At 39.5% G+C, this 17,623-nt stretch overlaps 1 protein-coding gene across 1 annotated transcript in view; it reads right to left on the reverse strand.

Moving 5' to 3' along the window:
• Window positions 1-16,271, reverse strand: part of dnah5 (dynein, axonemal, heavy chain 5) — a 94,930-nt gene extending 78,659 nt beyond the window's left edge. The window contains exons 1-21 of the mRNA XM_040012864.1: window positions 13,812-16,271; window positions 10,731-10,865; window positions 10,510-10,594; window positions 10,104-10,282; window positions 8,395-8,613; window positions 8,088-8,225; window positions 7,742-7,918; window positions 7,473-7,586; window positions 7,214-7,321; window positions 6,909-7,031; window positions 6,507-6,722; window positions 5,290-5,397; window positions 5,002-5,087; window positions 4,166-4,373; window positions 3,930-4,043; window positions 2,740-2,946; window positions 2,439-2,519; window positions 1,355-1,445; window positions 896-1,041; window positions 500-677; window positions 36-275 (exon numbers count right to left, since the gene is read on the reverse strand). Of these exons, the coding sequence (XP_039868798.1) occupies window positions 36-275; window positions 500-677; window positions 896-1,041; window positions 1,355-1,445; window positions 2,439-2,519; window positions 2,740-2,946; window positions 3,930-4,043; window positions 4,166-4,373; window positions 5,002-5,087; window positions 5,290-5,397; window positions 6,507-6,722; window positions 6,909-7,031; window positions 7,214-7,321; window positions 7,473-7,586; window positions 7,742-7,918; window positions 8,088-8,225; window positions 8,395-8,613; window positions 10,104-10,282; window positions 10,510-10,594; window positions 10,731-10,865; window positions 13,812-13,868 (3,010 nt within the window). The 5' untranslated portion in view covers window positions 13,869-16,271. The remainder of the gene's footprint in view (window positions 1-35; window positions 276-499; window positions 678-895; window positions 1,042-1,354; window positions 1,446-2,438; window positions 2,520-2,739; window positions 2,947-3,929; window positions 4,044-4,165; window positions 4,374-5,001; window positions 5,088-5,289; window positions 5,398-6,506; window positions 6,723-6,908; window positions 7,032-7,213; window positions 7,322-7,472; window positions 7,587-7,741; window positions 7,919-8,087; window positions 8,226-8,394; window positions 8,614-10,103; window positions 10,283-10,509; window positions 10,595-10,730; window positions 10,866-13,811) is intronic.
• Window positions 16,272-17,623: the final 1,352 nt, after the last annotated feature.

Genomic DNA, 17,623 nt, shown 5'->3' on the forward strand with positions numbered 1-17,623 from the left:
TACAGAAATATAGCAAACGATTAAACAAGACGCACCAGAGAAATGCATGAGCGAGGACGTATGTATGCGCTTGCGCAACATCTCAAGGGTGTTGCGTGTCACTTTGAGCAAGGCATCCACATTACGGTGGTTGAAGTAGGACAGCAGCTCCTGGGCTTCCTGCTCCATCACTTCCATCAAGTCCCTCTTCTTCTTCCTCCTCACCAACGGAGAAGAAGGACCAACACTAGCAGAACGTAGCAGCGTGTTTCTGGAGAAGAGACGCTCGTCATCACCTAAGAAGGTGACACGTTTACAGTCAATATGAACACCTTCAGCAACACTTCACCTTGAATAAATCAGCATTATAATAAAAGTAAAAACAACAAGGTCCTAAAAAAGGTAATCCCCTTTCCTTTAAAAACCTTTGAACTGCCTTTTTTAACTTGTCTCTTACAGCATTGAATCATAATTATCACACTGTATTGTGTTTGATCGTGAAAGGAAACTGTCAGCATACCTTCACTGTCATTGTGGTCTATGGTCTTGCTCTCTGTGCAGCTTTCTTCCTCAAACTTCTCCACCTCCTCTCTCTGATTGTGGTCAAACTCTAGCAGCATGTTGATCAGTTCATTAGCTGCCTCCTCCACCAGTGAGCTCTTCATGTTCACTTTCTGGGCTTGTCTTATGCAAAGGTCCTAGACACATGCAGATATACAGTTCAGTTCAATGTAATTAATCTTTAGAATAAGAAATAATGTTTAAATACAGAAAAAAGTATTTTAAATGTGTGAGAATCACCAAAGCCCCACTTAATAAATATTGATAGCATCTTTCAGATGTCTGCATAGTTACACAGACTTAGTAGAGCAACAATAACCCAGCGAATACTTTTATTTTATTTGTCTTTATTTACCCTGGTGGTTTGAACAAACTCCTCACAGGTCACAGGCTCATCCTCTGGCAGGACACACAGGTTGGATATGCTCATCTCCTGCAGTACTGCTTCTATTCTAAACTCCACCAGGTCATTCACTCTGTCCATCAGCAACTCAAGATCAGCTAAACAGACAAAAAAAAAACCACACAAAAGAGAAAGGGAGGGACACAAACCCACCAAAAATAAGGGAAAGAGGGAAAAATCAAGGGGAACTTGTTATGCGTTTGAACAAAGGAGAGAACAGTGATAAACAGACAATTCAGTATAAAACAAAGCAATGTGTAGAGAGAGAAAGAATCTATTGAATATATGAGTGTTACTTGTGAGAAAGCCACCTATGCAATAAATCCATTAATCACACGCAGCCAGTGCTGAGTTGCAGGAATGTCTCGTGTCAGCGTGTACAGGATCGATCTCGTTACATTTTTTGCTTACCCAACGCTTTGTCGATGCGGTCGAGATACTTGTCAATGTTCAGAGATGTCCAGTTGAGGGAGGTCAAACCCGGTTGTATAGCCTCATCCACCTGTCAAGTAAGTCATGTATGGTATGATGATGGCGATGCACTTTGTAAGCAACCTGCTGTGACAGTCAGTCTCATACCTGTCACCAGTTTAATGCTTAGAAAAGATTCATGACGAAACCAAGCAACAATAAAAAAGGATTTAACATTTTTTTGTGTGTTCTTCTGACTTACTAGAGACAACTGAAAATAAAAACATAAAATCAAATGAAATCAAATAAAATGAGTTACCAGGGATATGCTTTTCTTAAATGTCCTATTTTGAACTTTTATGTAATCACATGACGTTCGATCATGGGATGCTGGGTTGGACTGAAATGCAGGACTTTGCAGAGAAATATAAAATCAAAACAAAGCTTTATTAGCTAGCACTGGCAAACATAATTTAGCTAACTGGAGTGCGCACAACATGAAGGATTTGACATCGACATGATAAAGAACAGAGGGAAACCATCCATCCTTAGACTACGATGACTGAGAACCTTCACAGACACATCCATCCATCCATCCATTTTCTTACCCTTATCCGGGGCTGGGTCTTGGGGCAGCAGCCTAAGTAGAGAAGCTGAGACCTCCCTCTCCCCAGTCACCTCCTCCACTACCCAAAGCTCATGACCACAGGTGAGGGTAGGGACAAAAACCAACTTTGAATCAAGCTCAGTTGCTTTGATCTCTTGCCCAAGATGTTGATTTTTGTATTATTTACCCAAGTTCATTTTTTGGGTTAAATAAAAAACACTTTTTTGGACTTTAACCTGTGCCTGACTGTCCTTTACTGCTCGGTCAATCACTCTAGGATTCCCAATCCCAGCCCGCCACCTCGCACCAAGGGCGAGTCTCCAGGAGACTAGTTCCAGAGCCCAAGCCATTCACATCCACTATATCTAGCCGCTACCTCTCAACACTCACACACTAACTCAGGCTCCTTCTCCATGAGAGAGGTGACATTCCATGTCCCAATTGCTAGTTTTGGTAGCCGAGGGTCGGTCCACTTACCTTAGCTACATGTGGCATGGCCAGCTGTTCAAAGACACTCTGAATCTTGGCACGCACTCTAGTGTTCTCGCTCAACATCAGCTGAAATGAGATAGATGCATGTTGGTGCATTTTTGTAATCACACAAAAGGGAAGAACTGAATTTTTCAGTTGACAATAAAATGAGTTTTTTAAAAATCTGTGTGGAATTCGAACACAATTCCAGGATGTTTTATACTCCTAGTTACATGCAGCTTTGATCATTTGGTTGTTCACTGTATGCATTTTTGAAATTTTAGCTACAACTGTGTGCTATGCTCACCTGTATTCTATTGTAGTGTTTCTTAAAGACGTCCTGTTTTTGCAGCAGTAGAAGAGCGAAGGGAGGGATTGCCAAATTCATCTTTGTCATGCAGTTCACCTCTCTGATCTGCGTCAGAATCTCTGGGTCAAAGTTCACAAATAACTCGCCAGTTTCTGGAGATCTGACCAGAAGAGAGGCTTGCAGGCCAACTTTGGCATCCTCCGTCTGCGTTGAGGTATAAAGTGTTTAGTGAGGTTTATGTGAAGAGATGCAGGGAAAAATGTGTGAATAAGAGGGGAGAAAATATGTTCATTAAGTTTGTGTTTCAGATCGTCAAACTAATTTTAATATTAGACAAAGATAACCCAAGTATGGACAAATTGTAGTTTTTTCCAGCAAGAACTGCAATGATTCTTTTATCTCGCTGTAGAAGAACTTTGCCTCTTTCTTGTTTGCAGAATTGTTTTAATTCAGCCACACTAGAAGGTTTTCAAGGACAAGTCATGGCAAAACACCTCAATCTGATTTAACTCCAGACTTTGACCCGGCCACTCCAAACCCTTCATTTTGTTTATTTATTTATTTGTCATTTCCACTTTATTTGTCAGTGACCAAGAAAAAACAGAACCTCTGTAGAGAAAGGATGCATTGTACCAGATTTAGCTGCTAGCTTGTTTTCATCTGCAGCTCCTGAGACGTTGAGACATTCATAGGTGGACTTCCTGGTGTTTTTCCATATCTGTTGTCCTGCTACATAACCCGATTACACTTCAGTTTGTGCCACTTCAAGGCACAAACTGATGGCCAGACATTGTCCTTCAGGAGCTGTGTGATATTGCTTTTATGAAATGCTGCATTAGTTTTGTGCTGGATGTCACTCTCATCAGTCCACAAAATATATTGGGGAGCATTAAGATGTTTTTTGGCAGATCTGAGAGGAGCCTTGGTGTCCTTTTTAGTCATCCATCATTTTCACCAAATTACTTGTTTACACAGTGCCAGATATAATTAGATAGCCTTCTCCTTTTTAAATTGATCAACTTTGTCTAGTATTAAAATGTGTTTGATGATCTCAAACATGTAAGTGTTAACATATATGCAGCAAACGAAATCACAACACTATATAAAGGAATTAACGATACATATTGTATATAAATGCTCCTCTGTCAGATTTCTTGTTTGTATTATACATTTTACAGTTCGTTAACCTTTTTCATCCAGCTGTGATGGTAGATCATCTCAAACTCCAACAACGCTCTTGCTACACGGTTAAAGTTCTTGATGATCCTTTTTGCCTCTGATGTGGAAAGAACTCCTGGATGCTAATTAGAGTAATAAACAAAACAAACAAACATGATGCATTACATGGATGGGAAATGCCAAAACTTTTATCATTAATCTGCTAGAACCAGCCAAACCTAAACCGAAAGTCAGGCAATATCACCTGCTGAAAGAGATCCATGGGTCCCTGTATACGGCTGTACAGCTGCCGAGCCCACATGATCCGACCGGCCACTGGGGGCAAGTCCCTGCCAATGGGGGGGTCAAGTTTCTGCTTCATGTAGATGCGGAAAACCATTTCAATGTCCCGGCCATAATTTTTTAAAATTTGCTGATACTTCTCATCAATCCCAAGATCTGGGATGCCCAGTCTGTTTTTGGGAAAACCAAAGATACAAGTGGTTCAGCAGAACTCAAACCCAGCAGCAATAAAAATATTTAAATACAGCAATAAACACATAGCAGTACCAGCACCAGTAATGACAAGGACTCTATTTTGTTTGGATGTGCTGGTAAATGTTTTGAGCTAAAATGTGCAAAGGACCCTGTAACTAGCAAACCTACTTGTACATTAAAGCACACTTGTTATTGTCATGAAACGGCTGTGGCAGGCAGGAGGAAGGACCCAAATGCAGAACTCAAAACAAGGGAATGAACTAAAGGAGACTGCTTTATTGCAGTGGCACAACTTCCACAAAAGACACTTAAAAAACCAAAGCAAAACCTAGAAACAGGAGACTAATAACAAAACACTAGGGACGGCAATTTCAGGGGACACAACAAGAGAAACCCACACAACATGACGGGAGGACAGAACGCTGACAGAGAGAAACACAGGGCTAAAATACACTGAGGGATAACGAGGACACAGGAGGAGAGCACAGCTTTAAAAGTTCAGAGATTAAATGAAGCAGTATGTGACATGAAGCGGCATTGGCAAGATTAGGGAAATTGTGGTAAATATTTCAGAATGATGCTAATTAGTTACCAATGAAATACCTTTGAAAGGTCTTCAGCACATTTAGAGCCCTTTCTGTATTTTCAATTTTTTCAAAGGTGCTATCCATGAAACTCTTCAGTTGATTCTGGAAAGGAAAACACAGACAACAATAATATTCACAACAACGACAGCGCAATGAAATTAATTTTAAATGAAACTCCACCTAATGAATCCTTAATCACCAGCAAATGAACTTGGCTAACCCGCATTACAAAACAGATGTCTAGTCAGTTTGCATTAACTTTATTTGCACAAAACAGGGCAAATGCACTGTCTAATTAACTTACGTGGAGTTCAGAAGTGCTTTTGCAGAATTCCTCATAGTCAACATCAAAGTCACTTCTCCTCTGGTCTAGAAAACTGTAATGTTTTTTCTTCATGTTTAACACAATAGCCTAAGAAAAAAATATCCAGACATCCACAAACACACATTTTAGAAAACATCTTTAGCTCTAAATAAAATGCTCTGTTTTCTTCTGAAGGTATTATTATTAAATGCATAATTAAATGCATACGTTTTGGAACTTGTAGTGTATTAGTCTAGTAGAAATGTAACAGTGCAACTGTGTCTTACTGCAAGCTATGGATGTTCTGCAAAGCTAACTATCAAGTTATACCAAAACAAAGTTTGCAATCTCATCTTCTAGCTCAGTTTGGTTACTTCGAGCATGCATGTAAAACATTTTGTTAAGTTTTTATTCATTCAGGAAGTTTCACAAACTTTAGATAAATATTTTACAAGTGAAACATGAGCATGAATTGCCTGTACACTAAAATGAACACCATTGCACACACTTTTCTTGTGTGAAAAAGTATTAATCTAAACAGAAAACTCAGAAGCTCCCCATGAACTGGCGAAAGGTTTGGGATACAAGTTTATAGTATTAACAAATGGTCATCGCAGGGCTGAGTTTAGAAAGTATTACTATGGCTCTAATAATGAAAAAAAAAAAAGAGAAAGTAAGGAGTTGGTTTTAATCTCCATGCAATTAGTAGCTATTTTGTTATTAAGGCATATGTACGGCAAAACACTGCACAACAATATTCCACCACTGCATGCTGTCTGCAAGAAAAATGCTAAAAGTTGAAAACTGCAGTGAGACGTTACCTCCCATTTTCCCTGCATTTCTGCAGTCTGTGTAGCCCAAGAAGCAAGAACACAAACACATGGTTCACATCAACAGACTCTCAAAGTATTATGTACTAAAACCTTAAGCATCACAGTTTGATGATGTAAAAAAATTAATTGTTTGCACAACAGGAAACCACAGAAAAAAATCAGCAGCCTGCCACTGGCATTGTAAGTGTGCAGCCTGAAATTCTGTTCTACCATACAGAGAAACTTTCCATTTACCATAATGACAACACACTCAACATCTGAAGATGCCAGGAGAAATACAGACACGGCTGCCTGGCAGTGACATTTAATCAGTTAATGCAATGCCTCCCTGCACATGTCTTATTAACAGGATTTGACAACAGTCTGATATCACAGTATACTCACTTGAAACCTGGTGGCCATCGTCTCCAGCCCTTCTATCTTCGAGTCCTTTAGAACGGAGTAGGTGGAAATGGTGGCGAACATTTCGAGGATCTTGTTCAGTCTTCGCTGGAATGTGTCAAACTTTCCAAAGATGTACATCTCGCTGAAGTCAAACTGTCTTTCTGAAGGAGTCTGCTCCAGCTTCTCCTTGGTTCTGTAAGCTGCTCCTCTTATATCCTGTGGTTCTGTCAAGCAAGCAGACCACAGTCGCTAAAAGATTTTAATATTATCCCATAATAGTAAATGAAATCCTCATCTATGTGCAGGAATATTGGTAAATCGCAATTTTGACTGATAAAAAACTGACAGAGGTGCATTTTGCTACAAAACACATTTTGTTTTCCTTTAAAAATGATCCATTACCTGGTTTAGGCGAATGGCAGCTTTGATTTTCTCAGTAATGACTTGCTGAGGTTGGTCCCATATTGAGTTTGTGCCATTATCAGTGATATAGGCCTTACAAGCTGTGATCATCTGGTTTGTCACCTGGAGATGAGGATAAAAAAATGGAAACTATAAATCATATAAATCATCATGTAAATTTGTACTTTTTTGTTGTCTTAATGTAAAAGTGTCCTAAAAATGCTTCAGTATCAATCATTTATAAAAAAAAAAAAAGTAGGATCCCATTGTTCATCATAACAAAAGTCTGTTGATCTGCACAATACCTTTACAAAAAGTGATGTAATCTTTTCAGATGTGTTGTAGTAGCGGGAAATACTGTGAATCATCCTGATGGCATTGATCAGACCTGGGATTGCATCCACCATTGATACCTTGGAGGAAACAGAAATTATAGCTTGTATTTCTTTGTACATCCAAATATAACACACATCCAGCACATTTGTACTGTCTTCACCATGAATGCAGTTGATTTGGTTTATTTTTTAAAATGCACCAGAGTGTGATAAAATATTCTTTTCTCACAGGGTCACTGTTGTAGAGCGGGTCGCAAAACTTCTCCAAGCTGTAGAGATACTTGACGTTGTCTTTGGCCTCATTAACTCCATCTGTGATCCTTGCATCCAGTTCCCGCCATGACTAGACCATTACAGACCGTTACTTAATTAAGGTGTGCACCGTTCTCAAAAAAACCAAACATAATCTTACAATAAACCACTGAAATAAAAGAGAGAGAAGCAATACCCAAGAAAGAGAGCATGTGGTTCAGCCACTTAAAATCAGTCACATCTGACCTTTATGAGCTTAGATTTAGCCAGCAAGACCACACCCAGAGCAGCTTTGACATCAGGGCTCTTCAGCTGGTCCAGAAGGTAGTTGAAGCGAGTCATCCGTTTCTTCCAGTGCTCCAGCTCGGCCCGAGGGCCAAGATCATCAGCCTCCTTTCTAAGCTGGTCACTCTCAGCTAAAACCTGCAGAATAGAGGCATTCGATATCACTGCTGAAACTTCAGGCCTGCAGTTTATCCTTCATCTGATACAAGCACATTCAAATAACATGGCAGAAAACTTGGAATAAATGAATGAGAATACTTTTTCTGTATCAAGTTTGAGGAGAAACACGATGAGAGTCTCTTCTCACCTGTTCTATTTGTTTGATCCAGACTTTCATGCAGGCCTCTATCTTCTCTATGGTCTCTGTGCTGCTGGCAGCTGCCACGTAGTCCGACGGGCCCTTCAGTACCTTCAAGTCAAAGGTGTCGCACTCTTTCAAGGTAACCTGAAAGCAAAGTTGTGCTGTGTTGCTTTATTTGCTACTATAATGTAAGTGTATGTAATGTTTAAACTGTGTTTATTTATCTATGTTAATCTAACCTACTATGTATTTTATATTTAATTTAGTTTTTGGTAATGTGGTGCTTTTATTAGTGACATTGTCTGTCCCCTACCTTTTCCTGAAGGCTCTCCTGTGCTCCAGCCAACACAGACACAAAGCTTTCCAATGAAGATATGAAGTCCTGTTTGACGACCAGGGTCTGAGGACTTGTCCCGTCTCCCCAGCCATGGTTCATCTTCCTCAGTGTGGGAATGAAGATCTCAGAAAACAGCTGCTCCACACTTTTTAAAAGACCACCTTCCGTTGTATCCAACATATTGAAATTCACATCCTAGAAAATAGTAAAAAAAGATAATAAAAATCTTAGCATTCATATATTAAACATGCCTCAAAAGAGACCTTCCTAGCTTACTAGCTGGCAAAGAAAACCTTTTGGCTTTTGGCAGAAGTCTCCCTGGGTTACTGTAGTGTAGACACTATAATGGACCAACTATGCATGTGTCCTTCCAGTGAGTCTGGGAAGCTATTAAAAATCTGCTGTAATACTTTGAAAAAGCATTGAAAAAAGTTACTATACTGCTAGCAAAAAGGACATAATGTTTTCCAATCATAGTTATAATATTACATTTGTTAGATTAGATTTCATTAGTTTGTGTGGTTGTACTGTATCACATCTGATAAGAGAGAACCAGCACATATGTGACTAAATTAAAAATATACGACTCCCTTTTAAATGATTGTCAGATGTTATTGTGGTTTTCTAAGGGTTTAATCACGGGACCATCCATGGGTCCCAAAGGCCTACTTATAATTTTTTGAACCAAGTGTTGTAAACTTCATGATATAAATTCCAATAATATTTATAAATCGGCTATAACTTTAACATAACCGTTTGGGTCATGCTGACGGACTGGTTTTCAAATGAATTAAAAAATATGATTATTAAACATTGTTAATAATAATCATTAATCATTTATTACTGTACTATACTACTTTAACCCTTCAAAGGTGTGGCACAGTCATCTAGAGAATACGATGTATCCACTAACCCCGTGGCTGCTAGTTAACTGACTTGATGTTAATAAATTAGCAACTCACCAGTCCTCATGAACAATTTGCCAGCAACACATAATTGTGAATCTTTGGTGAACAGCTTCTCTCAGCCATGAGCTGGACACCTCCCTTTTAATAATAACTCCTCTAACTTAATCCACCCAAATGTCAAGTAACACCCGAACACCTGATGTGCCCTTGAATTTTTTTGAAGCGACTAATTAGGAAATTTAGCAAGAGAAGTACAAATAAGTGCTTTCTCTCATTCTCATTACATGAATACACAGACACACACATACACACAGAATCCTGTTTTCCTCTGTCTCCAGCCGAGGGTGTTTTGTAGCAAACAGGACCTGTTATCAGTGGTGGTGATTAACTTTGCTGCAGATAGCAGGTGTTCAGTAGGAATCAATAGCCAGAACCAGCTGTGCTATCACAGTGCCATTACTGAGCTCCCCCAGTGCCTCACTACCTCTGGGTGTAAGAAGCTTTTTTTAGTTAATTGGATATCATGCATGATAAGAACAAGTAAAATTAAAAAAAATCGGAACATTTGTCTTGTGACACTCAGTGCCTATCATTAATTACGTTTCACAAATTGATAAAAGTTGACTTCCCGTAGTGCTCACAACCACAACACAGTCATGGTTAAATTTGTGTTTCTCCACTTGCATGGTTTTAATTGACTTTAAATCCTTTAAATCCCTCCTGTTTCGCAAAGAAATGAATAACTTAGAAATCCCAAAACAATACAAACTAACTCACTCTGTGTATGTTCTCAGAGGTGACTGCCTTTGAAGTATTGGCTCTGGTGAAGAAGACACACACTCCGGTCAGTGCCACATCCCTCCCATCTGTTACAAACACTTTGGACTTCTTGCTGTGACCAGGCTGCTGGGCAACAGGCTGGGCGGGCATAGAGGCTGTAGCTGCTGGTGCTGGTGCTGCTCGCATAAAGGATTGGAAACAACAAAAGGTGTCATGGTAACCAACTTTGACTTCCTATTCTGATTTGAATACTGTGGCATTTACTTGAGAATGGATTACTTTTATGATCTCTATTAGTGACAGAGACAGTTTCATATAAGATAGACGTAGAGCTGCTGTACCGCAAAGTTACACAATATAACTTACACACACTTTTTTAAAAGACTCTAGAGTTTCATGGTACCTGCTACAGTTGGTTCAGTGTCCTGATAGTAGAACATTAGGTGTGGAAGACCGTCAGCCATGAAAAATTGCTCCATGCGGTCAATCTGACAAAGATGAAAACAAAACCTCAGCACTGTTCAGTCCCAAAACATTTTTTGTTTGCTTGTTTCTGTCTTTTAAGGCCTGTAAAGTTGTCCAATAAAACAATATAATCTGTTTGAACATTTATGTGCAAAGTACCTGATTCCCCTCCAATATGGCATCTTCCACATCTGCTTTCTCCAGCCCCAAACATGAAGCCACAATACTGAGGATATAGTCATGTCTTCCATCCAGCTGAGCCCGCTTGGCTTCACGCTCCTCTTTCAACTTTTGCTTTAAAAAGTTCCAAAATTTTCAATTACTAAATACCAAGTTCAATTCAATAAAAAATGTAACCTGTGTAATTTTTCAAAGATTTTGAATGGACAGTTCAGCCATCACATGACCATCTTTCAACTGACTGAAGCTTAGGCATTGTTTACAGGACCCAAAGAACACAACAATTTTTAAAGAAAGTTGGATACATTTCAGTTAACTGTGAATAATGCTGTTCTGCAGCATCCTAATCTGATGTTACTAAACACTTGAGCTTCATATATAAAAGATTCACTGCCACCCTTTTACTTGAGACTCTGCTGCTTGCGTGCAGTGGCTTGTGTTTAGGTCTGGGGAGCAAAATCAGCCACAATGGGTTGCCAGGTCGTGCTGCTTAGTAACACAGGAACAAGGTCAGCCAACAAACAGATTACATGAAACCTGGTGCTGTATGAAGCCGTTGCAGTAGGGTGTATCTAAAATCACTCATTTGCCTTTCATCTGTATAGAAACTGTTTTTTAACCAAACAGGAGATAATAGGAATATTTGTTCCTGGCTTGAAATGTTTTTACATTGACAAGCCCACTTCTAGCATCCTATTGTGAACAGCTATACCAAAATTACTCTTGAGAGCTTCTGCTTTTATACAGCAGTCTGTTTAGACAATGTGAAACAGTTGGATTAAACTTTAACACTGAGTATCGTATAATAAGTGATGTATTTTCTTTGTCTCGCCTCTCTTTTCCTTGTGTGCACATTCATGTGGTTGCCTTGTAGTAAACAGTGATTTTTAACTATATGCTGCCTTATTCTCAAATAACAGTTTCAAGAATACTGTAAATGTCTGCAGTGCTCAATGGTGTAAAGAAACCAATTGGCAACCCCGATGAGACTTTAGAGGTTGAGAACTGAGACTTAAATTAAAACAATGTGGAAAAAAATCAAATCAAAAAGACTGGATCGATATCAAGCAACAGCATTGAAAACAGGGATGAGGAATGTGGCTGTCAAAGGTAGAGATAAAGAAGGGATTAAAATGATTGAATACCAAAAAGGTGAAAGGGAAGAATATAAATTATATGATAGAGGAGTACAGGAAAGAGAAGAAAAAATGGGATGAGGTGAAAAAAAAGTTTTAGAGAAAAGAAATAGATTGAGGAAAGAATTTGTGTGTAACGGAGGACATAAATGCTTGGACATAAACAAAGGACAACTCTATATATACCAGAAATCATAGTGGTCAAGCTATGTTGTCTGTTAGGGCTAAGGGGAGTTGGACATATGAAGCCCAAGTCTGTAGTGTAAAAAGAAAAAAAAGACTAAAAGAACTAAAATGCTGTCTAACTACAGCAGCTGCAAAATCTGCATAATTATTCACTTCACAGAAATCCTGGTAGAAATGTTAACAATTAGGATTTTCTTCCCAAATCTTTCATTGGCACATTGCGTGCATTTCCTTGCTTAAAAGGTCACTTCAAAAGATAACAGTGTTTTTAGAAAGCACAACAAAAGTCTGCACAGTTCAGATGGTTAACCCATGAGCACTTTTTGAATTATAGTATACAAGGCAAAAAACTGAGTTTGGACAATTCTAATGGGTTTGATAGTCAATATCTGCAGTGACCATCACAATTACGTGAATTTTATTAACATATCAAAGTTTTTTTTAAGACTGCCACTCGTTTTTTGTCGTCCACTTGTTACTTTTACTTATATTTTCTAAGGGCACACTGCCACAGGTTGCCAGTAACAAAGTGGCCAAAGTGAATGTGAAGTTATGTGAAGACACAACAGTGGCAAATCCCTTGAGTTAGGTATCTTTTTGGATGCTTTGATTATTCATAGGTCAGTGTTAAGTGGCTTTACAATCAAACACAATCAGCATTCCTTTGAAAATGGACGGGTACAAAGACTGCACTGAATGTAAATGAAAAAGCCTCAATCCAAAGAAAAACCTTTAAAGACCTTCAGAAAGCCTGGAGAACTGCTAAACTCTAGATCCTTGAAAAATGCAAGAATTTCTGGCTCCTTGGAAGCGAACTGGGTGGCTTAAGACAGTATGGACACTTATTATTAATGCAGTATATGGCTATCCTGTCGTAAAGAATATATCACAAACAAAAGAACGAGCTATCGATCAGTGTTAATCAAGCGCACTCAGTCTCGATTCAAAAATATTAATTATATTTTCAATATGATCTTTTCTTGCATGAAAAAATAAATGTAACACCCATCTGTTTAAACCATTACAGAAACTCTCTGGACACACACACACACACATAAACACACACTAACATCATGGACTGACTGTAAAAAAAAAAGGATACCAAGCCAACCGTTGCTAGGCGACCAGCCATTTCACACACCTTCTCTCTGCCCTTATTTCAAATTGGATGAACAGCCAAGTCTCAGTCTTCAGGGTAGACACAAACAATACAGGCACATTGCAGTGTGGCGCAGGTTATTCAAACAAGCAGACTAAGTCACTAGTGAATGCAATACGCAAACACAAAAAATACACTAGTCAACAAAAGCCGGCAAAACACAAAAACACAAATCCACATTTAGTTATTCCCATGACACAGACACAGAAGCCAGCGCTGAAAGACCCAAATAATAACAGATACAATGCTAATAGCTTTCAGAAGCAAACAAAGCCCCATCCTGAGATAAGCTATGGCGAGACAGAGAATCCCTATAATAAACAAACTGTGGCTTTTGGAATTAAAGAGAAAACACAAATGTGCACGGGGACAGTTTGGCATCTGATAAATTTCATCAATTTTAATCCAAATCAGCCAGGGAATAGAAAACAGCAGACACACGCTGTCAAAGTCAACTCAGTCCCTGTAGATAAAGCTTTGCCATTAGTTTTGCTCATTTCAAAGTCTAAAATGTTAGAGTCAATGGCTCGTGAAAATTATGTGAGAGCGAAAACCCTACAATAAAAACTATTCTCTTACCTGAATGACTTTGGAAACAATTTGTCTCCAGAGCTGTTTTCTATACACCTGCGACATGACAACTCCTCGTCTCTTCAAGCCAACCCGTGTATACCTTCTCTAAAACCTGCTATCACGTTCTCATCAGTATGTACACAGGGGAGACATATACTCTCACCCTCGAAGGCTTAGCACTATCAAGTTGTCAGTGGTGAGCGCTCAGCTAGCAGAGTTTGGGCTATACTTTCGTTGTGTATAATGGCCACTGCCATCAGAAGTGTATGACTTTCCACAGCTAGGTGATGTCAGGGTAGACATGATCCCTTAAGAACAGTAAAACGCCTACTTTATTCTGACATTCTAGTTCAAGCAATATGTCAAAAATGTTAAGAGGCACTCGACTTAAAAGCACAGGCAATTTGAGAGCTTTATGAGATGGGGCTTCATACCCTCGCTTTTAGGCTGAAATCCCCATAGACGGAGTGATGCTCAGAAAGGAAAAACTCACAGCTCTGTCTGCACATGTGTAGTGTACGCTAATGAACTACCATAAAGGAATTTAAACACAGATGCACAAGTGTCAAACACTGAGGTAATCGCTGGCTCACAGGATTAGCAGCACACCAGAACAAAGCTGTCAGCATTCACTATAATGTAACAGTGCAAATAAGCGCTTGGCAGTGAATTCTGTGTTAAGCTCATGGACATTCTCACCAAATCGCATAGATGAAGCGGTAATTAAAGATTCTGAGCTCCAGATGAAATTTTGACAAAAAGTAGCAGTATAGATTACAGGGACAACTAATTCAGTGGATTTTAAAAGGTAAGTTTTATTATTTTTTTTACAGCAACAGTCACAAAAAGTCTTCAGTTTCCGTCCAGTTTGCCGCAGCAAACCTTTCTGCTTGCTTGGATGCAATTTTTGTACTAATTTCAAAAACAGATCAGCTTTGTTTGTCCAAATTTTATATATGTTTTATTTGCATAATCAGCTACCTAACACCCAATCATGTTAAAAGTTAAAAATAAATAAATAAACAAATAAAAATATGTGATGTGGCATTATGATTTTGATCATTTCCACTTAGTGAACGCATTTTTTTTTTTGTCTGTATCTGCAGTGTCGTGTTAACGGCTTCTTTGGATGCTAACACGGGTGTTAAAATTGGGATTTATCATTGCAACATCATGACATTTTAAATAAATGTAATCTTGTGTCCAGCAGTTTGTGTTGTGTTTTTTCTGACACAGAATTACTTCTACACTTGTTTTATCATTTTATGACACATTTGCCAAACTTATTTTAGGCTTTCTGCCATATAAAACAAGGCCTTCCTGAACAGAAACCCACTAAAATGCCTTTAAAATTGATTTCACAACTGCATGGTTTTGTGTCACTTAAGCTTTCCACCACATACACGCTCCAAACACATCAGCTGTTTACTAAATGCCGACACATTAATGATGAATTGCATTTGGCCAAAGTTGATAGTCAAGAAGCTCAAGTCATCTGTAACTTCAGAACTCTTGGGTCACCTTACCTTGTTTTGATAGTCTGGCTTGAAATGCAGCATAGTCGCTGTCGGCCTTTCACGCTGACACTTCTTTTCAAGTCATTCCACCCTCTTACTTGTCTGCTTTTTTCATGACATCAGAGAGTTAAAGCTTCCAACAAAGAAGACAAGACAGCGAACAAGTGGCTGCGCTACACTATGTGAGCAATCAGCCTTCCTGTTTGTCATGTGAGAAAGGTTGCTGCCCTGAAATTATCAGACTGTTTCTCCTAAAAGGGTACTGCTAACTAGATAATGCGGTGTTGGATGACCTCCTGTCAGCAGGGTAATTATCAAGGTCCAACTCTCACCTTACAAGTCTATTACAACAATAGGATGAAAGATGGAGGGTGGTGGGTGGGGGGTGGAATGAAAAGGTTGCATAATACATCATTAGAGGGAGATAGTATCAGCTACAACCTTTTAAAAAAAAAAACAGAAACAAAAGTGAGTAAAAAATAAATGTTGCATCATTGTAACACAAATGGCTCTATTAGAGAATGTGTTACGCTCCTCTTAAAGGAAAAAATGTGGCGAGTCATTCGATATAGCCAGTAGTGTAATTTAACAGGCAATGGCACCTTGCTTTGAAAGCAAGTGCTACAAAACACTAGAAATTAAATTAACATGGAAATTCAGTTTAAGCAAGAGTAAAACTTGATGCTTATAGGAAAGGAAGCCGATGCAAGGTCATCACCTGGATCAGCACTTTAACAGTATAGGATTGAACTCAATACCATGTCCGCTGTGTGAAGCAGTAAGCGTAACATGATTATCATTAAGTTGCCTAACAGATTTATTGGTTGACTCATTGTGCCTGATATGTGGCAGTGTGATGCTTAAAAAAATCTGCTATTCAATCAGTTGTTATGTTAGCAGATCCCTTGAACTCCATTGTCTAAGTCTGCTTGGAGCGGCACTGATCAGACAGTTACAGTGGGGCAAAAAAGTATTTAGTCAGCCACCGATTGTGCAAGTTCCCCCACCTAAAATGATGACAGAGGTCAGTAATTTGCACCAGAGGTACACTTCAACTGTGAGAGACAGAATGTGAAAAAAAAATCCATGAATTCACATGGTAGGATTTGTAAAGAACTTATTCGTAAATCAGGGTGGAAAATAAGTATTTGGTCAATAACAAAAATACAACTCAATACTTTGTAACATAACCTTTGTTGGCAATAACAGAGGTCAAACGTTTACTATAGGTCTTTACCAGGTTTGCACACACAGTAGCTGGTATTTTGGCCCATTCCTCCATGCAGATCTTCTCGAGAGCAGTGATGTTTTGGGGCTGTCGCCGAGCAACACGGACTTTCAACTCCCGCCACAGATTTTCTATGGGGTTGAGGTCTGGAGACTGGCTAGGCCACTCCAGGACTTTCAAATGCTTCTTACGGAGCCACTCCTTTGTTGCCCGGGCGGTGTGTTTTGGATCATTGTCATGTTGGAAGACCCAGCCTCGTTCCATCTTCAAAGTTCTCACTGATGGAAGGAGGTTTTGGCTCAAAATCTCACGATACATGGCCCCATTCATTCTGTCCTTAACACGGATCAGTCGTCCTGTCCCCTTGGCAGAAAAACAGCCCCATAGCATGATGTTTCCACCCCCATGCTTCACAGTAGGTATGGTGTTCTTGGGATGCAACTCAGTATTCTTCTTCCTCCAAACACGACGAGTTGAGTTTATACCAAAAAGTTCTACTTTGGTTTCATCTGACCACATGACATTCTCCCAATCCTCTGCTGTATCATCCATGTGCTCTCTGGCAAACTTCAGACGGGCCTGGACATGCACTGGCTTCAGCAGCGGAACACGTCTGGCACTGCGGGATTTGATTCCCTGCCGTTGTAGTGTGTTACTGATGGTGACCTTTGTTACTTTGGTCCCAGCTCTCTGCAGGTCATTCACCAGGTCCCCCCGTGTGGTTCTGGGATCTTTGCTCACCGTTCTCATGATCATTTTGACCCCACGGGATGAGATCTTGCGTGGAGCCCCAGATCGAGGGAGATTATCAGTGGTCTTGTATGTCTTCCATTTTCTGATGATTGCTCCCACAGTTGATTTTTTCACACCAAGCTGCTTGCCTATTGTAGATTCACTCTTCCCAGTCTGGTGCAGGTCTACAATACTTTTTCCTGGTGTCCTTCGAAAGCTCTTTGGTCTTGGCCATGGCGGAGTTTGAGTCTGACTGTTTGAGGCTGTGGACAGGTGTCTTTTATACAGATGATGAGTTCAAACAGGTGCCATTCATACAGGTAACGAGTGGGGGACAGAAA

This window comes from Simochromis diagramma, unplaced genomic scaffold, assembly GCF_900408965.1.
Source record: "Simochromis diagramma unplaced genomic scaffold, fSimDia1.1 OVJJ01000618.1, whole genome shotgun sequence".
Classification (NCBI taxonomy): Eukaryota; Metazoa; Chordata; class Actinopteri; order Cichliformes; family Cichlidae; genus Simochromis; species Simochromis diagramma.